The 24,518-nt window shown below is 40.1% G+C and overlaps 1 protein-coding gene across 1 annotated transcript in view; it reads left to right on the top strand.

Moving 5' to 3' along the window:
- KIF6 (kinesin family member 6) overlaps window positions 1–24,518 on the top strand; it is a 421,803-nt gene that overhangs the window by 2,585 nt on the left and 394,700 nt on the right. Inside the window, exons 2-3 of the mRNA XM_080807059.1 lie at window positions 1,615–1,724; window positions 7,362–7,436. Of these exons, the coding sequence (XP_080663185.1) occupies window positions 1,615–1,724; window positions 7,362–7,436 (185 nt within the window). The remainder of the gene's footprint in view (window positions 1–1,614; window positions 1,725–7,361; window positions 7,437–24,518) is intronic.

Genomic DNA, 24,518 nt, shown 5'->3' with positions numbered 1-24,518 from the left:
CCCACTGTGCCTCGAAAAGTATTGTTATGACTAAAGGTAAAGAGTCAATCTATTAGACTAAATAAGTTTTCTGGTTGAGAGGGACTTTTCTCAATGCCTCAAAGAATGGCTTAATCAGTGAGGTAGAGGGTCTTTTCTGTCTTCGGAGCACTGAGTGTTACAGAATTTTTGAAAACACTGTGACTCGCATTGAAAGGAGTACCTCACTCTTGTATGTTTCATGTCTTAACACACCCCTTTCACTCACTCACCTACCTAGTCATTAACTTTTTTTTTTTTGGTGTAGTGCCCTACAGGATATAATTTTTAAATGTCTCTTGAGAAAACCTAGCTATGGAAAGTCTCAGACCTGATGCCATTACTTTCTACAAATAATTTTATTTTACAGGATGACTTTTCTGCATGAATTCTTCACATTTTAGGTGAGAACGTTCAATAAAAAACTGCTTAGGAAAATTATTTACTTTTGGGAGATTTAGGTAAGCTTTTACTTGTTTAAGAATATGACTTTCCCCCCATAATCAAGCATCTAAATGAGTCTTAAGCAGGAAGTATTCCCTGTTAGAAAGACTTTTATTTCCTGGTGAAAGACAAGAAGTCTTTAAAAAAAACAAAAAAAACCCTCTCTATCTAATGACTAACATTTTTTATGGTGCATTACAAAATGCTTCGATTTCCATGACATCATTTATCCCCACAGCAATCTTGTAAGGGAGGCAATTCTGTTTTCCTCATTTTATGTATAAAGGAACTGAGATTCTGAATGTGGTGGCTGGTCACACAGCTGGTAAATTGAGCTCAGTGTTGGACACAAGTCTTTGGGTACCAAGTCATGCTATTCTTTATTACATGTGACCTCTTTATATGCTTAATCCTTGATTTTCCTGGCCAATAAATAAAGGAGTAGGTAACCAAGAAGAGAATCAGAGAATTTGCAGTGGAACAGGTGCTTGGTTAAGACGCTTCATTTCCATATCGGTTTAGAGAGGTTAAGTGATTTCTTCCAGGTCCTTTGCTAATTAGTGGCTGAGCTGGGAGGAGAACCTTGAAGATGACATCAAAGACATGAATTACATATATCTTTTGAAACCACATGTCTTTTATCAAATCCTGAATATGTCTCATGGAAACTTGGGCTGCTTTGAATATAACTTGAATTAGAGCATTCTTGTGAGCTCTCTGAGAAGTCTCAGACCTAGTCCTTTGATCTACGTCGGCCACTTTGTAAATGCTCAGAAGCACTTATTCCTCGTAGAAAGATATTAATTTCTGGTACATAATTCCAAAGCAGTACTTAGATTAATGTCCTGCTTTCAGAACTATTAGTTTCTCAACAACAGAGACACTCAGATGCTCAAATTTGAATAGTAGATCATTCAGAGAGGACCTGAGCTTTGGTAGAACATTGATTTAGATTTTACCTCTTTTTTTGTTCCATATATTTTTCAGAGTCTGCGCACAGTTCAAAGAGGAAAATTATCCAAATTATACTATGTTATGACTTATCTTGAGTGCAATTTTTTATACAATTACAATACCTATCATAATAACATGGTCATAATTTAAGCCGTAATTTTACTGTGCTATATTCATTTGCTGTCTTCACATTTGCAGATTTATTCCATAGATGAAGATGAAAAACTAACCCCTAGCCTGGAAATTACCTTACCTCGTGATTTGGCAGATGGATTTGTGAATAATAAGCGAGAAAGCTACAAATTTAAGTAAGTTTCTCTTTCGCCTTTGTTTCTGTTTCGCTATTGAAATAACTCTTGTGGTGCATTAATTATCCCCTGTGAAATCACTAGTGCCATTTCTTGGGGAGAATGTGGTGCTATTTTCTATCTCATCTAGTAGGTAGATTTCAAGCTGCCTTTTCATTGCTGGGCCCAGAGTTGAAAAGAGGGAGTGTTTCCTTTCTTTTCTTTTCTTTTTTTTTTAAGAATTTATTTATTTACTTATTTGACCGAGAGAGAGAGAGAGAGAGAGAGAGAGAAAGAGAGTGCTTGCACAAGCACGGGAAGCAGTAGGCAGAGGGAGAGAGAGAAGCAGGGTCCCCGATGAGCAGAGAGCCTGCCCAAAGTGGGATCATGACCTGAGCTATAGGCAGAAGCTCAACCCACTGAGCCACCCCAGCACCCTGAGGGTGTGTTTCTCTCTGTCCAAGATGCTGTCCCAAGATCCCAGCCTTTCTTTGTTACATCTGTTTCTCCAGTGTTGTCCTTTTCCTCCTTGGCCCACTATGATTTAGGACTTATAGGAAGCTCAGTGTATGACTAAACTTTATTCAAGTTAGTAACTCAAGGTATAATCTGTGTGCTGTATCCATGAGCTTTCTTTATAACATAGATGATATCTGGGTCTCATATGTCCATATGCACACTCCATATTTCTACTGTGTAATGTAGTGGCCACTAGCCACAGGTAGCTCTTAAGTACTTAAAATGTTGCCAGCCTGAACTGGGATGTGCTCTAAGTGTAAAATACATCGAGGATTTTTGAAGGCTTGGTGTGGGAAAGAAAAAAAAAAAAAAGAATGTAAAACATCTCAAGAATTTTTTCATACTGATTGCATATTAAAATGATAAAGTTTGGGGTTACATTGGATTAAAAATAGGTTCTTAAAATTAATTTCACCTGTTTCTTTGTTTAAAAAAGTGGCTACTGGAAAATGTTAAATTACATATATACTCACATGTGTGGATTGCATTATATTTCTCTTGGACAGTGCTGAGCTATAGGGATCAGGCGAAACATACCCAGCAGGCACCCCTGGATTGTCGTCAGTGCCTTTTGTCCAAATTCTCTTCTTCTTCTTTTTTTTTAAAGATTTTATTTATTATTTGTCAGAGAGAGAGAGAGAGAGAGAGAGAGAGAGAGGAAGAGCGCACCAGCACACAAGCAGGCATAGTGGCAGGCAGAGGCAGAGAGAAAAACAGCCTCCCCGCTGAGCAAGGAGCCCGATGTGGGACTCGATCCCAGGACCCTGGGATCATGACCTGAGCCGAAGGCAGTGGCTTAACTGGCTGAGCCACCCAGGCATCCTAGTCCAAATTCTCTTCTGGTAGCCAGGCCTTGAAATAGGAGATTTGGGCTCCTTTATGCTGCCTTTATTCTCTAGTTTCAGTCTGTGCTATTTTCTTTCTTCCCCACTTTTGGCTTTTGAAGAAGTTTGAGCCCAAGTCAAAGCCATATTTGATTTCTCCCTAAATTTAGGTAGTGGATTTCTAGGTCCCCCGGAAGGAATCCTAATTGTTGTCTTGCATTTCTTTCTAGGGTGTTTGGCTTGGGCCCTGTTTTCATACTGTTTTTGCCATTGCCCTTTGCATAAAACCAGTCCAGATATTTTTTATGGTTTTCTCTTGAATTCTTATATTTATTTACTTATGTCTCATAAAATTCTCATTGGTCTTGACAGTTTATCCTTTGTGTCTCATTTACCCCATCTTCTTTTATAGCCCATCTTCTTGTGTCTAGCACATGGCTGCATAGTAAGGTGTGCTTACCCTGTCTTTTTGACTCCCCATTGCCTTTCATTTTGTACTTTAAGGAACAGCTTTATAATATGTGACTTACTTTTTCTGAAGTGGGCCTTCCCCCACTGATGTAAGCATGCCACATACTTCAGCGGCTATGACTTCATGACAGCTGAGCGGGGTCAGTCTCCTTCTATAAAGCCACAGTTTGCTGAAACATTTTATTCAGCATGATTCTATGTGATTGGTAGGAACAACTGGCCATGTCTCTATCTATTGTCCTTTTCCAAAGTATTCTTTATATTATGTAGATAGAAACAGTGCATTGAAACATGTTCATTGAAAATGTGTTATTTGCTTTTTTAAAAATCTTACTCATTCTTTCTAAATCTCTGGATTAAAAATATTGGCTTTGCATTTTATTTTTATTTATTTATTTTAAGATTTTTATTTATTTATTTGACAGACAGAGATCACAAGCAGGCAGAGAGGCAGGCAGAGAGAGAAGGAGGGGAAGCAGGCTCTCTGCTGAGCAGAGAACCTGATGCGGGGCTCGATCCCAGAACACTGGGATCATGACCTGAGCTGAAGGCAGAGGCTTTAACCCACTGAGCCACCCAGGCGTCCCTGGCTTTGCACATTAAATCAAGAAATTAGTAAGGTATTTAACTTATACCTATGTTCAGAGATAAATATTTCAGCATCTTAAGGGTGTTTCCTCCCAAGAACATTCATTCATTCAATCAGTAAATGTTTATTGACCATCCTATCCTCCATGTGCTGTTTTAATGGCTAGGAACATAGCAGAGAATGCAACAAAGGTCCAGCTTTTATGGTGCTTACATTTTAGTGAGAGGAGGTAGATAGGCAGATCCTTAAGTACAGTGTATATCAGAAAGTGTTAAGTGCCACAGAGAAAAATAAGGCAGGCAAGGGTAATAAAGAGTGCCAAGAAGAAGGGCTGCAAAGGAGAGGGATAGAATATTTCATAGGTCAGTCAGGGAAGGCATCCCAGGAGGGTGATATTTGAGCAAAGGCTTAAAGGAGGTGAGGAAGTCAGACAGTCAGATATTGGAGGGATTGGGATTCCAGGTGGAGGAAAAACCAAGAACAAGTCCCGGAGATGGGAGTGTGCTGGCATGTCTGAGGAAGACTAAAGGGGTGTGTGTCGCTGGAGAAGAAGAAGGTTAATGGAGCAGCAGAGTGGCCAAATCCTAGGGAGCCTTAGAAGTCATTGTAAGGATTGTTTGGGGGAAAAAGTCATTGTAAGCTTTTCCCTCCCAATGTCTTTTGGGAAGATAATGGAGGGTTTTGAGCAGAAGAATGAAATAATTTCACTTAGGTTTTAGCAGGATCGTTTGTCCTGGCACCTGAAAAATAGACTGTAAGAGCAGTCTGTTTCAAGGAAGACCAGGCAAGAAATTACGGTAGCTTGGGCCGGGGTAGTAGCAAGTGGAAATGTGGAGAAATAGTTGGATTCTAGATGCATTTTGAAGGTCAGAGGTGATAGAGTTAATGAACGGGTGGGAATGAGAGTGTAATGGAGAAAGAGAGGAGTCAGGATGCCCTGAGGGCTTTGGGCTGCGTGTTTAGAAGGATGGAGTTGTCATGTACTAGGATGCGGAGGACCAGGAAGAACAGGTTTGGGGTGGGAAGAGGTCAACATATGCCAAGGTCGAAATGGATTTTACAAAAAGCCTACTCAACTTCCTGATAACTGAAAAGACCTCCTCAGAATCAGGACACCGAAGTTATGTGTGGTACTGATTAGCTCCAGGGCTGTGAATAAATTGCTTTGTCTCCTTGGGCCTCAACTTCCTTTTCTGGAAAAGATTCCACGGAAATCTTTAAACTCTCTGATTCTGTTTTGTCCTTCCATGGTTTTCAGATGCCAGCTGATCCTTAATGACTTTTCAAATTACTAGGTAACTACATTACATAAACTTAAATATTTTGGGATGATGATATTTGGTCTTTAAGTACCATCGTATGATTTACTGAAACTCCTGCCATCTCCTGGGTTTACATGGTGGTCGATGTAATTCCTACTACTTAGGGAGGTGGAGTTGGAAATGGCTGATGGATTCACTCAGGCATGGCCAGACTGGTTGAAGAAGCAAATCAGTCTGATCGCCATCAACCTCAAAAGCACCGCTGGGTCTGTGCTCAGATATCACAGTAGGTAGAGCTCTGAAGAGCGCTTGAGCGGCCCTGTGTTATGTCAGCGTTCATATCTGAAGCTGTGACGCACCTGCAGGGTTTTGAGGAGTGTTCTGGGCAAACCGGTAAATACTGCTGTCTAAGATATAATCTCGCCTGCTAAATGACCTGGTCGCCAGAGTGTCTGACAATCCCTCTCTTTGTATAGTTTCATTATTTGCTTCTTCGAAAGGGAGGTTGATAAGCTCTAAGGATCTTTTGAAGTTAATGTTGATTAAAGACCATGAATTTCATTCCATTTTGATTTTCCTGCCCAGCTCCAGACATTCATCTGAACTCCTGGGTCATGAAAATAGTCCCACATCTCATGTAGTCTCCAGTTTTTTTCTCCCTAAAGATTTATTTTTTTATTTTTTTATTTTTTTTTTGGCAGAGAGAGCACAAGCAGGGGGAGCAGCAGGCAGAGGGAGAGGGAGAAACAGGCTCCCCACTGAGCATGGAGCCTAATGCTGGACTCAATCCCAGGACCTGGGGTTCATGACCTGAGCCGAAGGCAGATGCTTAACCAACTGAGCCACCCAGGCGTCCCTGTGTAGTCTCTACTTTAATAGACCAGGTGTCCAACTTGTGAGTCACAAGTGAGACCCATGGACCAGAAGTTCCTAAGCTATTCTGAAAGCCGCTTAAGATGCCCTCAATATGTTTGTTTTAAAGGTTTTGCTTTAAAGCCACACCACCCTTATTTTTTTTTATTTTTGAAAAATTTTAAACATGCAGAAGAGGTGGAATAATAATGCAGTAGAGCCTCTCCTGGATCCTTGGTGGGAGATTCACCGATTGTTAACATTTTGCCCTATATCCTTATGCTTCTCTCTCTCTCTCTCTTTTTCTCCCCCTCTTCAACCCCTCTCCTCCTTTCCCTCCCCATGTGTTTCCCTCTCCCTCTTACTTCTTTCATGATGTTTTAATGAGGACCATTCCTGCTGGTAAGCGACTTACCACACTATAAAAGTTACCTTGAGTTTCCCACTGTGCCCCTGATCTCATAATAAGCTCAGTCACCGCACCATTGCGAGATAAGCAGCATCGACACCGTTCCACCACCCCACGCCCCTGGCCTTGGCATTCTGATAAAGACATCTCTCTACAGGCCCATCTTGATTTACTTTTTGACTTTTGATTCATGATCAACCCAATGGGGCAAAACTACCCTGAGAGTTTAAGTGGCCGATACCAGGTTGTAGCACCTACTGATGAAAAATCAACCTCAGTTCACAATTTCAAAACCAAGTTCTATAATCGTACATCTCACAGCTGTGTTCTGTCCTTACAGGTCAGACATCAGAAGTTCACTGGCTTATTTACATCCTGTTCTTGGGTTTCCATTTCACACACTTATCTGGATTTGAATTTGATGCCAGTTGCAGACACTGTCCCTCTTGAGGGCTAAAGAACACACAGTTTATTATTTGGTTCAAAGCTGCTGCAGTTTTTCAGAGGGATTTATTGTGCAGATCTTGTCAAAGCAATACTGTTTACCCACCATTTGTATACAGGGGTACAACAGCGCAGTGTGGTCAGGACTACAGGGCAAACATTGTGTCAGGTTAGGTAAGCCCAGTGATGTAAATATGGGGTAATTTGCAAAGCTTTTAGGAAAAAAAATATTAATCCAATTGTGTTTGAAGCTTAGCTTTTCAATAACTACCACTTTCATTTTTGCAGATTTCAAAAGATTTTTGATCAGGGTGCAAACCAAGAGACCATTTTTGAAAGCATTGCCAAACCAGTTGCCGAGAGGTAGGATTTCCTATATTTTATTCGGTGGGTTGGTGGTTTTTCATCTTGTCTTCAATTTTCAGATAATTGTGGTAATGTGCTTCGACGTATCAATTATATACTCATTGCTGCAGGACATGCAGTGATGCTAGTATTAATACCTTCTACTTACATAGCTGTTCATTTTAGATGTAGATTTTGAACCTTAAAACAAACCAGAGAGGTAGAAGAGCCATTATTACTCCCATTTTACAGGCTGTGTAACTGAGGATTGGCGAGATTAAGTGACACTGCTCAGGATTGTGTGGCTCATGGTAATGGAGTGCTCGGTGGGGTACATCACCATACTGTTACGTCCAGGCTCTTCCTTCAATACAGTGTTTCTAACATCTGACCAGAAGGATGAAGACTGAGGTATGGGTGACACCAGGAGGCCTACTAATGGTTGACCCAGCCCAACCTCACAGTAATAACTACTTTTCAAAGGTTGGCCCTTAACTTCTAGGTCCCTTGTGTTTTCTATGTATTCAGATAGTTCGAGGCTATTGACTATTAGAACCAAACTCACATGACAATACCGAATAAACCAGAATGCTATTTTATTAGCATACATTGGCAAAAGTATCCTTTGGACTAGACACTCAGGCCCTTTTGATAAGGACATTCTCCTCTTATAGGAAATCTATATGAAAAATTACCACTACCTAAGGTTGCTTTCTCATCCTGGTATCAGTTGGATGATTCTAATGACCTCATAATCTCCAGATATATCTATCTTCATGATTAAAATGAAAAATGTTCAGGCAGTCCCCAGCTTAGGATGGTTCAACTTACGATTTTTTGACTTTAGGGTAGTGTGAAAGTAATAGGCATTCAATAGAAAACCTATTTTGAATTTTACATTTTGCTCTTTTCCTGGGCTAGCAATTTGCAGTAGAGTACTCCTTTGTGATGCTGGGCGGAGACAGTGGGCACAGCTTTCAGCCAGCCATGTGATCACAAGGGTCAATAACCAATGCACTTGTAGCCATTCTGTCCCCATATAACCATTCCATTTTTTAAATTACATAAGGTATTCAATACTTTATTATAAAACAGGCTTTGTGGCGGATGATATTTACCTCCCTGCAGGCTACTGGGAGGTTCAAAGAACACCGAAGGTGGACTAGACTAACTTGTGATGTCCGGTGAGTTAGGTGTATTAAATGCATTTTCAGCTCGTGGTAGGTTGCTTGGACAGAGCCCTATTATAAATGGAGGAAGATCTGTATCCTTTAAATAAGCCCATTTTTCAATTCCACTCATCAGTATACCCTTTCCCACAGACATTGCTGGAAACCCATAGTCACATTTTGTCTCTCAAACTCTGTTTTCTGAATCCTACTCAAACTAAGCCTTTCTCTGTTAAGACAGTCTTCCTTCACGGTGAATGAAATGCAATCAAGTAGGCTTTGGCTGTTTCAGTTAGAGTCACAATCCGATAACCTCTCCAGATTAAATTCAGGTCTCCTTGACTGCATGTCACACATCTCTAAAATTTTCTTCCTTGTAGTAATCTTTTGGGTTATGTCATTTTTCAGTTAGCGGACCTCATGTGTTTTATTTTGAAACTTCCTAAAGTTTTCCAGGGAGGGAGCCTTAGTTTCTGTTTCCTGGATGTCTGGTTCTTTCTCCACTACTAATGAGCTCCTCCATCTTGAGTCCACTTCCCCTTCCAGCTCTTGCTGGGTCCCTGGCCTGGAATTGTCTTCCTTCAGAAATCTGCATCCTTGCCCCCTTAGCTTTGAGGTCTTGCAATGACACCCAACCTGATGATGACAAGATTTCAAGAATGACAAGCATTTTATCCAGGCTGCTCAAGTGTTCTTAGTGGATCCTATCTTTTGAAGAGAAGAAGAGAGAGCAGGGAGCGGGGTGGGAGGGGCAGAGAGAGAGGATCTTAAGCAGGCTCCATGCGCAGCCTTCTCAGTAAGGCCTTGCTTTAATAACTGCACTTATAATTGCACTCCCTTTCACCCTTCCCTGTTTTATTTTAGTTTTTTAGCACTAAAAAACCCACCATCCGACATGCTGTATAGTTTCGTTGTTTATTAGTGTTTTGGTCTGTCTTCCACCGGAACAAAAGCTCTGCAAAGGCTGGGATTTGTTTTGTTCACTGACTTGGCAATGACACCCAACCTGATGATGACAAGATTTCAAGAATGACAAGCATTTTTATCCAGGCTGCTCAGGTGTTCTTAGTGGATCCTATCTTTTGAAGAGAAGAGGAGAGAGCGGGGAGTGGGGTGGGAGGGGTAGAGAGAGAGGATCTTAAGCAGGCTCCATGTGCAGCATGAGCCTAATGTGGGGCTTGATCTTATGACCCTGAGATTATGACCTGACCCGAAATCAGGAGTTGGATGCTTAACTGACTGAGCCATCCAGGTGCCCCTCTTTGTCCTTTTTAAGACTTTTTTCCTTATATCCATTTTTCCTGAAACTATTTTTGCTGGGTTTTTTTTTTTTTTTTTCAGTTAGCCTTTATCTGGTTTATCTTTCTCCATCTCTTAATTCAACCACCCTGCAACATTTTGTTTTTAAGTATGACCTAAATAAAATACAGCTGGCTTTTTCCTTTTCAGCCATACTCAGAGTCCCTGATCTTTAATTGGGTACTTTGACCTGTTTATATTTATAAATATAATATATAATGATGTTATATAATATATAATGATGATAATGATGTTTGGAGCTATTCTTCTTAATTTATTTTTTCTATTCACCATACTTTATTGTTTTCCCTTTTTGCTCTTTGTTGGTTTGACAATATTTGTTGCTGCTGCTGCTTTCCATTTTCTCCCTGAAGGTGTACATTGTACTTTAACAGTCCCAGTGTAGTTTAAGTTCAGATATTTAAACTCATTTGTACTTTTTCCCAATATCTTAACCTTTTCCCTCTGCCTTTCACTTTGCACACCTTAACTTTGCCATTCCTACCCCTGTCATTTCCATTGTTGAGACTAACTGATAACTGCATTCTGGGTTGTTGTTAATCATTTTTATTAATAGCTTTTATTTAAATGTGTCTCTGAGTTAATATTTATTACTTTGCTCATCGTTGTTTCTTACACTCTTCTCTACTTCTTAGATTTTTTTTTTTTTAAAGATTTATTTATTTATTTATTTGACAGAGAGAGATCACAGTAGACAGAGAGGCAGGCAAAGAGAGAGGGAGAGGGGGAAGCAGGCTCCCCGCTGAGCAGAGAGCCTGATGCGGGGCTTGATTCTAGAACCCTGAGATCATGACCTGAGCGGAAGGCAGCGGCTTAACCCACTGAGCCACCCAGGCGCCCTTAGATTCCTTTTTGAATTTTGCTGGTCATCATCCTTTAATACATTTTTAAATGGAATTTGACTGGGCCTAGGATAATCCCAGCTTAAACATTTCCTTTCTCTCATAACTGTGAAGATACTGCTCCATTGCCCCTTCATTTGCAGTGTTGCTGAAGAGATGTCAGTGTCAATCTGGATCTTATTTCTTCGTAGAAAATGCCTTTTTTTTTTTTCCTTTCTGAAAGCTTTTAGGATTTTTTGATTTTGTTCTTTTTTCATATCAGTGAATCTGTTGATAGTGTAGGCATGACTGTTTTTTCATGTATTCATGTATTCTTGTCTCATTCAGCCAATTCAGTCTGAAAACTCTTACATTTAAGCTCAAGGGTCAGGTCATTATGTTGATAATATCTTTAAGAATGAACAAAATCATTTCCTTCTGTCCAGCTGTTTATTTTCTCTTTTTGGAACTTGAATTTCCAGAACTATCACTTTTCTCCTTCAAATATTATAATTGTCCATTCCTATTCCCATCTCTTTGTATTTTGGTTCTAAGTTCTGAAAAAATTTGTTAGCTCAGTCTTCCAGCATTGGTAATTTGCTTTTCAGTTGTGTCGTGTGCATTCTTTTCACCTGCTGCTTAAATTCTAGGAGATGGGGAGAGAAGGTCTGTTCTTGTTTATTGATGTAATGTCTGTAATGTCCTCCCTTTTCACTCTGAAGACAATTATTATTTGGATTGGCTTTTCTTTTTTTCCTGTACGCCTTTTTTTTTTTTTTTTAAGTTTTTATGCTCTATTGTTGCTTTTCTGGTGCAGATTTTCCTCAGATATTTGGTGATTTTAAGAAATACCTTGTATTCCCTGTGATTTGTCTTCAGGAATAAAAGCCCAGTGGAAATCCAGCCACTCTAACACAGGTCCTTTCAAGCTGTTCTGTTGGGTTAATATATTTTGGTTGCTGTGTACAATTAAAGTGAGATAAAAATTAGTTCTATTTCTTTCCAAAATTGTGCAATTCAGGTGTCTTGCTAATTTAGACTCATCTTTTCCTACCTAAGTCAAAGAATGGTAAGACTGCAAGACTAAAGAGCTGCATGACCAGTGGTGAGAATTTATAGATTTACATTTGTGTCATTGGAGATTAAGTAAAAGAATCTTCGTGGTTAGTTGTTTATTATTATTATTTTTTAGTTGTTTATTATTGAGTACATTTCTATAGGAAGTGCTTTGTCATCCTGTGTCTTTTGAACTTTTTCTGAAATATATCCTATGTTGCTTAGTAACATGCAGAAACAGTCTTTTTTCATATTAGTTTTGCTTATGGATTTTGGATTAGATTTTTATAAAGATAAAATTTAGTAGGCACACAAATCATGCAAATGTATATAGTACATGGTATTGTATGATATGAAAGAGATTGTAGAGGTTTTGGGGGTTTTTTTTTAGTTTATTATTGAAGTATAGTTGTCATACAGTGTAATATTCATTTAAGGTATAAGGAATTTGTGGTTTGGTGTGACATTTCACCCAGTGTTCTGGTTCTCAAGCTGGTGTGCAACTATTTCGGGAGTATGTAGTAGACTCTCATGGGTTGCCTGAAGCCACAAGCCAAACGTGGTGCCTCATCCTGAGAGCGAATTTGACTGAAAAATTGAAGGAGAGGAGGTTGAACTCTCAACTTCTCTGAGGTCCTATCCCATGCACTTGTAAGTCTGCAGAATCCCCGTTTTTCAGTCAGTCTTAGGTTTTACCTAAAAGCTTGGGATGTAGGAAATATATTTTTATGTGCAGTGAGTGCTTTTGGAAAAACATAGAAATTTAGTGTTTTAGAAAAACGTAGTTTGACCAAAATGAGTAGGGTGCACACCATCAGGCGGATTGATTATGCCAAAGACAGAGGTCCCCACAGCTGTCAGTGGACAAGCTAATGCATCTGCAGTGCAATGAGGCCAGCCAGGTGATGATGCTTTTAGTCACCCTGTGAACCAGTTCTTTTTTTTTTTTTTTAAGATTCTATGTATTTATTTCAGAGAGAGAGGGAGAGTGTGTGTGCATACAAGCATGAGCGAGGGGAGGGGCAGAGGGAGAAGCAAATAACCCGCTGAGGAGGGAGCCTGATGCAGGACTCAATCCCAGGACCCTGGGATCATGACCTGAGCCAAAGGCAGATGCTCAACTGAATGAGCCACCCAGGCACCCTGAACCAGTTCTTTTTAACCTCTGATTTTACCAGGGTTGAACAATACCAAGTGCAAGCTGAGAAGAGGATGAAGAGAGAAAGTAGGCTCGAGGACTGCCAGAGCAGTCTTGGCAGCTGTGACTGGGCAGGAGGACAGGCCTTGGTCTAGGAGATAGGCTTATGGGAGGGGTGGTCCCACACTTCCAGTGGGGCAGGGTCAGGACCCTGCAGCATGCTGTGGCTCTGGGAAACAGGTTCTGCTGATGCTGCTGTTGGTTGCATAGCTTGTCCAGGCCTGCTGCACTAAGCAGAGACAAGGAGACCAGAGTGGAGTACAAGAGAAGCCACAACAAGAGTACTTAAAAAAGTAAACTCAAATCTCACTGGCCAGTTTTTCACCTCTGTGTACTCATGCTTCTACCTTATCTGGCTCCAACAGTGTGGCAATGGAATGATCTGATTCTGCCTTTGGCCCTGTGATTTACTTACTGTGGGACTCTGGGTCTGACCTGCCCCTTCCAAATCAGTTATCCCCTCAGAGAAAGGCAGACACCAACAAAACCAACTTTACAAGATTGTTTTGGTATGAAAAGAAAGAGTACATTCAAATGTACTTTGGGAACTTCAGTGCCTTCTTTATTCTAAGGGTTGAAAAAAATTAGACATTCTTTTTCCACTTTAAAAATATGCCCAGTAGCTTATGGCTTCAGACCAAGATGAAGTAGATACACTTCTCTCTATTCTTCTCACTAAATACAAGTAAAAGCTCTGGGCATTATATATAAAAGAGACATAAGAAGATTCTGAAAGTTGGGGAGAAGAAGGTAGACGAGCCAGAGGAACTCAAGACCTGAGGAATGATGTGGGTTTGGTTTTGTTGTTGTTGTTGTTTTGTTTTTTGGGTTTTTTTTTTTCCCCTCATGTGTCCCAGACTGGATGTTGGAAAAACTGGCAACCCAGAAACACTAATAGTCTCAGACAAAAGTGGCAAGAAAAGTCTGTTCTCTACAGCCAGAGGACCAGGAAAGGGGCAACTGTATGAGACAGAAACTTCTAGATACTAGTTGCCTTACTCCATCCAGATACCATGGAAAAATCCCCAGCCCCACCCCAACAGCAAAGGCCTGGCTATCACAAGGCACCCCATTCCCTACTGCCAGGGTGGTATCAGAGGAGTGGGAAGAATTTCACCCCCACTTGGAGATAACAACTTCTCCCTCTCCTCTCCCCCAAGTTGTCACTGGAAGTTGCATGGAATGCTGGAGTTCACCACCATCCAATAGGAGCAAGGCCTCCCTCACCCTGATGTGGAATCAGTGGGCAGCAGCAAGGTCCCCCTTCCTCTCCTTTCCAGGGGGGGTGTCAGATGAGGCCTAGAAGGGAGTCTGAAATCTCCCCCCCACCTACAGCATGCCAAAACAAGATTGAATTATGATCTAGAATCTCATAACATAGTACCTAATCTATTTAGGGTACAATTGAAAATCATGCATCAAATATGAAATATCAAGAATCAGGAGAACATCAGCTCACAAAAGAAGAAATAATCAACAGAAGCCAGTACATAGATGACACAGGTCTGGCACAATCTAAAGATTTTAAATAGTCACCATAGAACTGCTTCCATGAGCAATTAGGAACATGCTTGAAACAAATGAAAAAATTCAAAGTCTCAGCCAAAAAATAGAAGATATAAAGAAGAACCAAATGAGAATTTAGAACTGAAAAGTACAGTGACTTAAATAAATTAGAAAAAAAAATGACAGATGGCTCAATAGCAGAAGGGAGAGCTCAGAGAAAAGAAACAATGAATTTGAAGAGGGTAACAACAGAAATCACCCAATATGGACAATAGAAAGAAAATAGGCTGGGAAAAAAGTGAGGAGACCCTCAGGGACCCCTGAGAAGTATAGCAAAAGATCTAACATTCATGTCATTGGAGTTCCCAAGGAGAGGAGAAAGAGTGTGGAGTTGAAAAGTATTCAAAGTAGTAATGGCTGAAAATTCCCCAGTTTTGGCAAAAGCCATAAATCTAGAGCTTTAAGAAACTGAGCAAACCTCTAACAGGATAAACTCACATCCCCTCTAAGCCACATCATTGTTAAACTTCAGAACACTAAAAGCGAAAATCTGAAAGCAGTAAGAGAGAGAGATGATACCTTACATACAGGAAAAAATAATTTGAAGTATAGTGGATTTCTTATCAGAAATCAAGAAATCTAGAAGGAAGTAGAATATTCTCAAGTGATGATAGAAAAGAACTGTCGGCCCAGAATGTATACACAGTGTACACAGTGTAATTAACAGTCAGGAATAAAGGGGAAATAAAGATATGTTCCGACAAAGGAAAACCTAAGAGAATTAGTTGCCAGTGTACCCTCCCTAAAAGAAGGGATAAGGGAAGTTCTTGAAAAAAAGGGAAATGAAAAAAGAATGAATCTTGAAACACTAGCAAGGAAGAGAGAACAACAGAAAGAGCAAAAATCTGCATTAATAAAATAAACTGTGTTTCTCCTCTTGAGTTTAAAAAACCATGTTTGATGAAGCAAAAAATAAAGCACCATTTGATGACAATTACATCATAAACAGGGGAGGGTGGAAGGTTTCTATACTTTATTCAAACTGATAAGATGTCAACATCAGTAGATCTCTGGTGATGGAAGAGTTCTTGATCTTTTTTTTTTTTTTTTTTTTTTGTCTTAAGACTTAACTCATTTATTTGAGAGAGAGAGTGAGCACAAGTAGGGAGAGGGGCAGAGAGAGAGGGAGAGGGGAAAGCAGACTCCCACCTAAGCCAAGAGCCCGACATCTGACTGGATCTCGGGACCCTGAAACCATGACCTGAGCTGAAGGCAGATGATTGATTGAGCCACCCAGGCGCCCCAGGAGTTCTGTATCTGAATTGCAGTGATGGTTTCTTGCACCTGCACATGTGATAAAATGACACACATATTGTACTGATGTCAGCCTCCTGATTTTGACAACATACTCAAGTTATGCAAGAAATAACCATTGGGGGGAACTGGGTGAAGGACACACAGAGCCACTCTGTCCTCTCTTGCCATTTCCTGAAAATTTGTAACTATTTACTTTAATAAAAAATTAATATTTCCAGATCTGAAAACTTTAGTGTCATTTGTTCTGTCATGTTCTTCTATTCAGTAAATTTGGTAATACAAATTATTAGACTTCTCCCCCATGGGACTCAATAAAACTAATTCTATTAGACATTCACCACAACATGCCTGCCAGTAAACACTTTATTTTCTCAAAGTTGGCTTTTAAGTAGAAAACATTGGTCACCACCAAATTATACAAAAACCCACTGGCTCCCACAGATCTTTTCAACTTCTGGTCACAGTTTTATTTCACCAGATGGATTGTTTATAAACATGTACCTGTGCTTGGCTCCACTTCCTGCTCTGCTGAATTTCCTGAATTTCTAGCTTTTGTGATTTTACTATTATTCTTAAATGGAAACTCTTAAGTGTAGCTCTTTTAAAATTTTATCAACTGAAAACATGGCTTTGTGCTTAAAAACCAGAACACATATCCGCTTTTAAACCCCCCTGAAATTATATAAGATGATGACCTAAAGATGTTTAATAAGGATCATATTACCATGCTGTCCACAGCTCGTGAACTTGGAGAGAGCATGGCAGTCTACCTGACAAACACAGATTGTATTAAGGGTGCATACTTAAAGTAATGAAATTTACTATTGTAGGTAAACAAATGAGTCTAAATCTGGATGTCTCTTCTTAGAAATGGCCATTCAAGAAATTGCATGCCACCGTCAGTTTTTCAAGGATAACTAAATTAAAGCTATTTGTGATGCACATGATAAAATACCTCTAGAAATGGTCTAAGAGTTGTATGAAGCAGTTTGACTGTGGGAATTTGGAGTTCTCTGGCAGAGCAGAGATATGTGATGAAAATCACTGGGTCAGTGGTAAAATAAGTAGCATGGCTTAGACTAAGAAGACAATAAAAGAGACTGACCGGTGGATCAGGGGTGCTTTCTCTCACAGTGATGTGACTCCTTAGCCAGAAGATACTTGTGTTAGGCTGGCATGCCGCCTACTAAAACAGATCCTGAGGCCAGGATTGTGAAGGTAGTGTGTTTGGGGGGTTAGCCCAGGAAGCACCACCAGGGAGTGGGGAAGTGAGACAGTGAAAGGAAGGAAGCCACCAGGAGTTATGTTAAGAGAGTTTGTTACTGCTTTGAGAGTTGGGACTCAATCCCACTGGAGTTCTCTGGGGGACTGTGAAGGGCATGCCTCAGAGGTGTTCCACCCAAGAGGCAAAGAACCTCCTCTATATTCCACCACACCTGTCTATCATTGGCTGGGGGCTGCTTCCGGGGTGTTAACACGTGGCACTTCTAGCCTCACCTGTCCGTGGACTAAACAAGCCTCCTAGGCCTGGTGAGTGTGCGGGAAGAGGGCAGCAGACTCTTGCAGTGAGAAGCCATTTGTGTGAATGGGAACAGCCAAGTCTTGAGTTGATAGGAATGGGAGCCCCTCTAATTTCTGCAACAGGACGCCCACATTTCTGCTGATTGTCACCAGAGAATGTCTGGGCTTCTCTCCTCAGCAATGGCCCTGATAGGAAAGCAGATAAAAACAAAATCCAAAAGGAAAACGAAACCCAATGTGATCAATAACTACGTCTTATGTTAAGACTGTGTTCTTAAAACATTGTAATCTAGAATGAAGAGAAATTATCTGCATGTTTTCTTCCCAGTTTTCTGAACTTCGTATACTCAGTATCATTTTGCCCATTCATCCTTGAGTAAGTAAAACAGTTTCCTTGTCCATAAGTGATTAAGAACATTCTTTTTTATATGTGCTGGTCCTCAGACACAGCAAGTGTGTTCCCAGCTCAGGACCTTTGCACTTGCTATCCCTTCTGCCTGGAACTCTCTCTTGCTCCTGGCTTATACCTCCTTATCCAGCAGATCTCTGCTCCTGTGTCTTCTCAGTGAGACCTTCCCTGACCACCCCACCTAAGAAAACAGCCCCCACCCTGCACTTATCCTTACCGTGCTCAATTTTTCTTTATAGCATGTGTCACCCACTAACATACTGTACACAGTGTTTACTTGTCAAGTTTGTTTATTGCCTGCCTCTGCCCACTCAAATGGAAGCTTTGTGAAAGCACGGACTCTTCATCTGTGCTCACTGCTGTAACCTTGGCTCCTAGGACAGCGTCGGGTATATACCGGATATTCAATGAATTGCTGTTGAGGGAGAGGCTCAGTACGAGGAGAACCATTCTTTCAGGGCTGTAGCTTTCCCTCTCTTGCTGAATGCATGGTGATGGGCTCTCTTTGCTATAAAAGGAGTTTTTACTTTTGCTTCCTTCCTGAGGTATTTTTGTGGACAGAGGCCTTCCCGGTGAATCTAAACATGACAGATAGCTGCTTTTTTTTTTTTTTTGTCTAGTCTGGTGGTTTTCAAAGTGGTCACCTCGGAACTTGTGAGGCATGTGGATTCTCTAGCCTCACCCAGACCTGCTGAATCAGAGAAGTCTCTTCTAACAAGGCCTGTGCATGCTTCTGATACACTAACCCAGAAACTGAAGCTGGAGATTGTGTGATCTAGGCAGACAGCTTGGGAGAGTGCACTCCTGGTGTTTGTGTAGAGGGGCATCTTTTCCAGAGATCTGAGATGTACTCTGAGCAACTTTACACTTCTGAAATTTTGGTGTGTGTTTATAATTATCATGCCACTTCTTTCTGAAATGAGTGGAAACACCTCACCCTACTGCTGGGGAAGGCTTCTTGGGTGTGAGCCCCATGTGCAGGGCCCCATGTGTGGAAGGGCACCTGTCTTAGTTTAACACTCTGTTGTTCATGTTTAGAGGACAATTAAAAAGTAACAGAGAAATCAGAAACTATTTGGCTAAGGTTCTTAATCAGTTATGACTAGTTTTCAGGAATTTGAACACTTTCTCTAAAGAAATAAATGAGGGAGACTATGTAACACGTTAAGACCGTGGACTTTGGAGCCATAAAAGTATGGTTCAGTTCCCACCTTTAATACTTGATAACTCTGTGGCGTTGAGCAAGTTACTCATTCCATGTCTCAGTTTTTTATCTGTAGTTGGGGAAAATGGTGCCACTATAGCTACTTTGTGAGGATCAGATGAACTGGACACAAAAAACATGCCCCAGTACACAGTGTGGGCTCAGGAAGTGTTAACTAGCACACCTTTTGGCTCGTCACCAGTATTTTTCTGGACTAAGATTTTTCATTCCAGTGCAGGGTTTTACCAAGTTGTGAATGCTTTTCTTTATGGACTTCCCTCCCCTGCCCCCTGATTCTTGTTAGATTTGGTTTTTCGTGAGGCAGAAATCTGCAATTTTATCAGAAATCTTTACTTCTGAACATGAAGATGCAGTCCCAGATGATCCAGGGATATTTCCGGTTATTATTATTCACCTTCTTATCTTATAAATGAATGATAAACAAAGAAAGCACATGGAATGCAAAGCCTTCTGGAAAATCCTTCCTACACAAATGTGAAGTGATTGATTACAACTGGCAAGGTTTTTACTATAGTTATTTGAATTTACAATTGACTGGCAAAGAGCATAACCATAGTTAAAATATGTTGTTTAAATTGTTGGGGTAGATACAGCAGTAAATTTACTTAGTGCGCGGATTTAAATGTCTTCTTTTGAAAGTTGTTTTACTTGGAGCAGATCTCTTAGCAGAATTTCTGTCATTCTCAGTGAATGTGGCCATTCCTATGCCTGGCCAGGTGTTTTTGGTCAGATTTTTAACATAATTCTGGCTAAATAACATGAACAGACTTACTTATTGTCATTTGATAACAGCGAGAATACATTTGATTTTATGTGGAGCTTTTCCAACCTTATAGTACTTGCACACACATGATCTCGCACAGTTTTTACCTCAACCCCATGGGTAGGCAGGTCTTACTTTTCCCCTTTTAGATGAGAAAACTAGGGCTCTGAGCATTTAATTGACTTACGTGGGGTCACACAGTAGTTAGGTTGTGGAACTGAGACTAGAATAGGTCTTTCTTTCATGGTCCTTTGATCTCCACATTGCTCTATCCCACAGCGGTGTTTGTGTATTTCATTGCATTTCACTGATATTACCCCTCTAAATTCACCAGTGAGGTTGGTGTCACCAAATCAGTGGGCAGCTTTCAGTCCTCATCCTGGTTGACTTTCAGGAGCATTCAGCAGTGTTAGCTCTTCTCTGCTGGCCATTGTAAACAGGCACAACTGAGATGTTGGCTTTGTCTTGGTCAGTGCTGGGGTGGGGGTTCGGCAGGTGTGGGAAGTGAAACGTAACTTCTCTTTTAGGTTCCTCCTCCTGGATTTGTTCTTCCTGTGCTCTAGAATCCATGATCTCTGTGGTCCTGTAACCACTGTGCCCTTTTCCCATGCTCTCTCAAATGTTCATGTCCTCCAGATGATGTTTCTTTCCTTTGTCCATAAAATGTCTTCATTCAGTGTGGCTATTCTTTGAGGAAAAGAACTAGATTGCATAAATTAACCATTATTTATCACTCATTCAGCTAACATTTTCTGAGCGCTAGGTATATATCAGGCACTGAAAGTAAGTCTTAACTTTCTTGGAGGAATTTTTGTTATATGAAAAGATCCTTGTTTACCAAAATCAGGCCAGGACTGATAGCATTTCAGGCATGAAGATACACTGAAATGAGAGATGTTAAGCTGTGTGTTGGAAGATGTTTTGATCAAGTGTCAAATTAGGTCATTGCCAGGCCTGTCATTCTCACAGATTATGATAAGGGGAAAACTGTCCCACCATAGTTTCCAGCAGGACAGTTGTGACCTGTGATGTGGTCTCTGGCAGCCATGGCTGATGGGACCAGAGCAAGGAATCCGAGTCAAGAGCAGCAATGCAAAGGCTTCCCATGACTTTGGAGATCTAGGGCTAAAAGTGTTACCCAAATAGAAATGGGCTGGGGCTGGTTGGGTGTCACTCTTGGCGGACTATGAACTGGGCAGATCTGGACAAAGCAGACCGCTGGAGCAGGAGCTGGAAGAGTGAGGGTAGAGAATGAGCCTCTGAAGGGGTCACCGTGGACTACACAGCAGTGACAGTTAGGAATTGTCATAGCCTCTGCTATTTCATAACCATTGCACAAGATAAAGGTCCTAAGTGTATGAGAAGCCTGGAGGAAATCCCTGTTTCTACATGTCCTCATGCTCTTGCAGTTACCTTGCTTCTCTTGGTCTTTGTTCATTCTGACCAAATGCATTTCATTAAATCAAGGTCTATTTTATAAGTAGACTTGATCTACTTTGTTTATACCTGATGTTGGCCTCAGTACAGATGTAGAAATTATTTGTACTCCCAGTTTTGTTGAGACGTGATTGACAAAATTAAAAGTGTATATATTTAGATTGTTCAACATTCTGTTTTAAAAAAATTACTTTTTGAGTATACTGAATGTTCGATAGCAACCTGATGGTTGTAAAAATCATGTTTAATACTTGAATCTGAGCAGTTGGAGTCCAGTTTTCTGGTGTGAAATGCAAAACCTATCTTCTTCTCTAGTCACTGCCTGTGTCATTTCTATGCTCAGAACCCTTCAGGGCTCCCTGTTTCATTCAGAGAAAAAGCCCAGCTCTTTATGATGGCCTAGAACCAGCTCCAGTTTCATGGACCTTGGCTTTGCAGCCACTCAGGGCCCTGTACTGAAAAGGGCCCCATGCCTGGTTTCGTCCTCTGCTATTGACATTTTGAAATTCCTAATAAGTTTATATTTGAATTTGCATTTTGTAAGTGAAGACCAATGGGACAGAGGAGCATTTTCTTGAAGAGCGGAGATGCCCTGTAGCAGCAGGCTGCACGTGTGCTTGGGGTCCAGCTAGCAGCTGGCACGTGCACAGCCTTGGGCACAGTAGGCAGCACCCACCCAGTAGCATTTGGCCAGCTGCATACGTCAGAGCAGTCCAGGGTGCTGCACTTCCCTGAGGGGATGGGCATGCTGGGGCATGGTCCTAGATGCAGAGTGTGACCATTATAACATCAACAGAAGGGCATCGCGTCCATGCAAGACAATGGGGGGCTTAGGACCCGAAAGATGGTGAACATTTAAAAAAAAAAAAAAAAAAAGCAGGAGCTTCTTAAGGGGCAACACCACGACAGCCACGGGAGGCTGGCTGCCCTGTGTGTCCCCAGAGCTGGTCCTGACAATGTGTGGTATTTAACTCTCAGTCTTGGGCACTGGAACAGAACTGCTAGCGCTCAGGGTGCAGACTTGATCAGTAAGCTATGACAAAATAAAAGCGGACATAGGAACATTGCAATAAAGCGTATCAAAGAGTTAGAATTCCTCAAAGAGGTCAGAGTTTCCCATTTTGAAAACATTGCAGGTAAAGCACATATCCTCAGGCTTAGAAACAGAAATTAAATTTAAGATCATGCAACAGAAAAGGATACTATTTGTATACGAAGCTTCAGATGAACCAGTTAATGATATTTTAAAATGAAAATTTTAGGAGATAATTTTAAAATTAAATTTTTCCTGATAATCATAGATACAGCGATAAAACTCATAAATAGGTGTCTTGGGTTCTGCACAAATTATGAAGCCACTTCCAGTTTCTTGTTCCACCTCCATGAGTGACAGGAGATGTCAGAGCAAAGATTAAAATGCATTGGGTATAATTGCATTTAAAATTACATCCAAACTACATGAAACTGATTTGTATGAAGAGTTCAATCTTTTTAGAGAAATTATTTTGTAAGATTCATCAGCTTAGATGTACTAAAATTTGTATTTTGAAGTAATTTGTAAGAAATTTGTTTCTATGTTGTCGTAGCCTGTAAAATACTCATAATAGCTCCAGTAATAGTTGGATCAGCAGAAAGATCTTTCTCATAAGTAAAGGCTATCAAAAACTATTTGTATATTACATCCCCATGACTTACTTATTTTATAACTGGAAGTTTGTACCTTTTGACCACCTCTGCCCACTGCGGTAACTATAGTTAACAATACTATATTTTATATTTAAGTAAAAGTTGCTAATAGATCCAAAAGTTCTCATCACAAGAAAAACAATTTTTGAAAAAAAAACCTATTTATGATCTTGCATTTGCTGACAGCTTCCAGTTATATCAATTGAAAATGATGTGAAAGATATAAATTTTGATAATCTAATAAATGAATATGTAGTAAAAGCAAGCCAGGAAAATTATATGATCAATCAAGAGATATTAATAAAGTATATATAAATTATTGTATAGATAATATATGTAGACATTAAATAATAAAGGTTTATATGTATAAAATTATAATTCCAATTTATTGGACATTTGAAAGTTTATCATTATGCAATATAATACCATTATGCCTTGAATTAGAAGTAATCCCTATATTATAAATAACAAAATATCTTTAAGGAAGAAAGCTTTATATTCTAATAACTCTGACAGCACTTTTTCTCATTTTGAATAAAGGGGCTATGCTTTTTCATCATTCACTGGGACTTGCAAATAATGCAATTAGCCCTACCAAAAAAGGTCTCCAAGATCTGCTTCCCCTTTGTAAACAAAGGGGACTTACCTTAAAACTTTTTTCTTTTTTCTCTTTTATTCTCCCATTTGCTTACTCACTGTGGTTCAGGTTTTAATGCTCGAGGAATCTTCAGCCTCAGGTAGGGTTTTTGCCCTGGCTGGTTTTTTTCCTGCCTGGAATGTTCTTCTCCCAGATACCCACATAGCTCATACTATCACCTCTTTAAAGTTTTTGCTCAAATGTCAGCTTCTTAATGAGGACCACCCTGATCACCCTAGTTAAAACTGTATCCCATTCCTCTCCCTGACTACCATAGACCTCGTATCTTACTCTGCATTTTTCTTTTTCTCTGTAGAACCTATCACCTTCTGACATATATAATTGCCTACGTATTTTGTCTGTTGTACATTATCTGTCTGCTCTGCTAGAATGTCAGAATTAGTATTTAGGATTTCTGTTCTGTTTGCTGATGACTCCCAAGAACCAGTAATGCTAGAAACCCAGTGAGTATTTGTGGAATGAAGTCTGAAACTGTTAGATAAACGTGTAGTCACTGTACAAACCAAAATTATATAACTGCAGTGTGTTTGCCTTTGTTGTACATAGACAAATCAGATTCTTGATTCCTCAAATTGTTACAGCTAATGCTTTTGTATTTCCATCTACTTTAATTAATGAAAATTCCCATTATAGGACCATATACTCAATGCATGCTAATTAAATCGTGCTGTTCATATAATTGTAGCCATAAAAGACTTTCAGAACACTAAAAACTTTGTTATAAAAGCTTAAACAGTTGAAATAAAAAGAAAACCCCAGTGGCTGAATTCTTTATTTGCTTGTTAAGAATATTTATCTCCTATGAGACCCTGTTTAGCCTCAATCTAAATGATAATAGAAGTACAGTATGTTTTCACTTAGGAGTGTCTGTATTTTCATTCTTAATTTAGGTGAATAGGCAATTGCGTCAGGAATTATTCTTATTCGGAGATAAAATATTCTTCATCCATAGCTCCACAGAAATTCATTTACTAGCTTGTGTGCACTTGCGAGCACTAGGATCTTTGAAAATCA

The sequence above is a fragment of the Martes martes genome, assembly GCF_963455335.1.
Source record: "Martes martes genome assembly, chromosome: 6".
NCBI classification, from domain to species: Eukaryota; Metazoa; Chordata; class Mammalia; order Carnivora; family Mustelidae; genus Martes; species Martes martes.
This window is presented reverse-complemented; position numbering and strand designations above follow the sequence as displayed.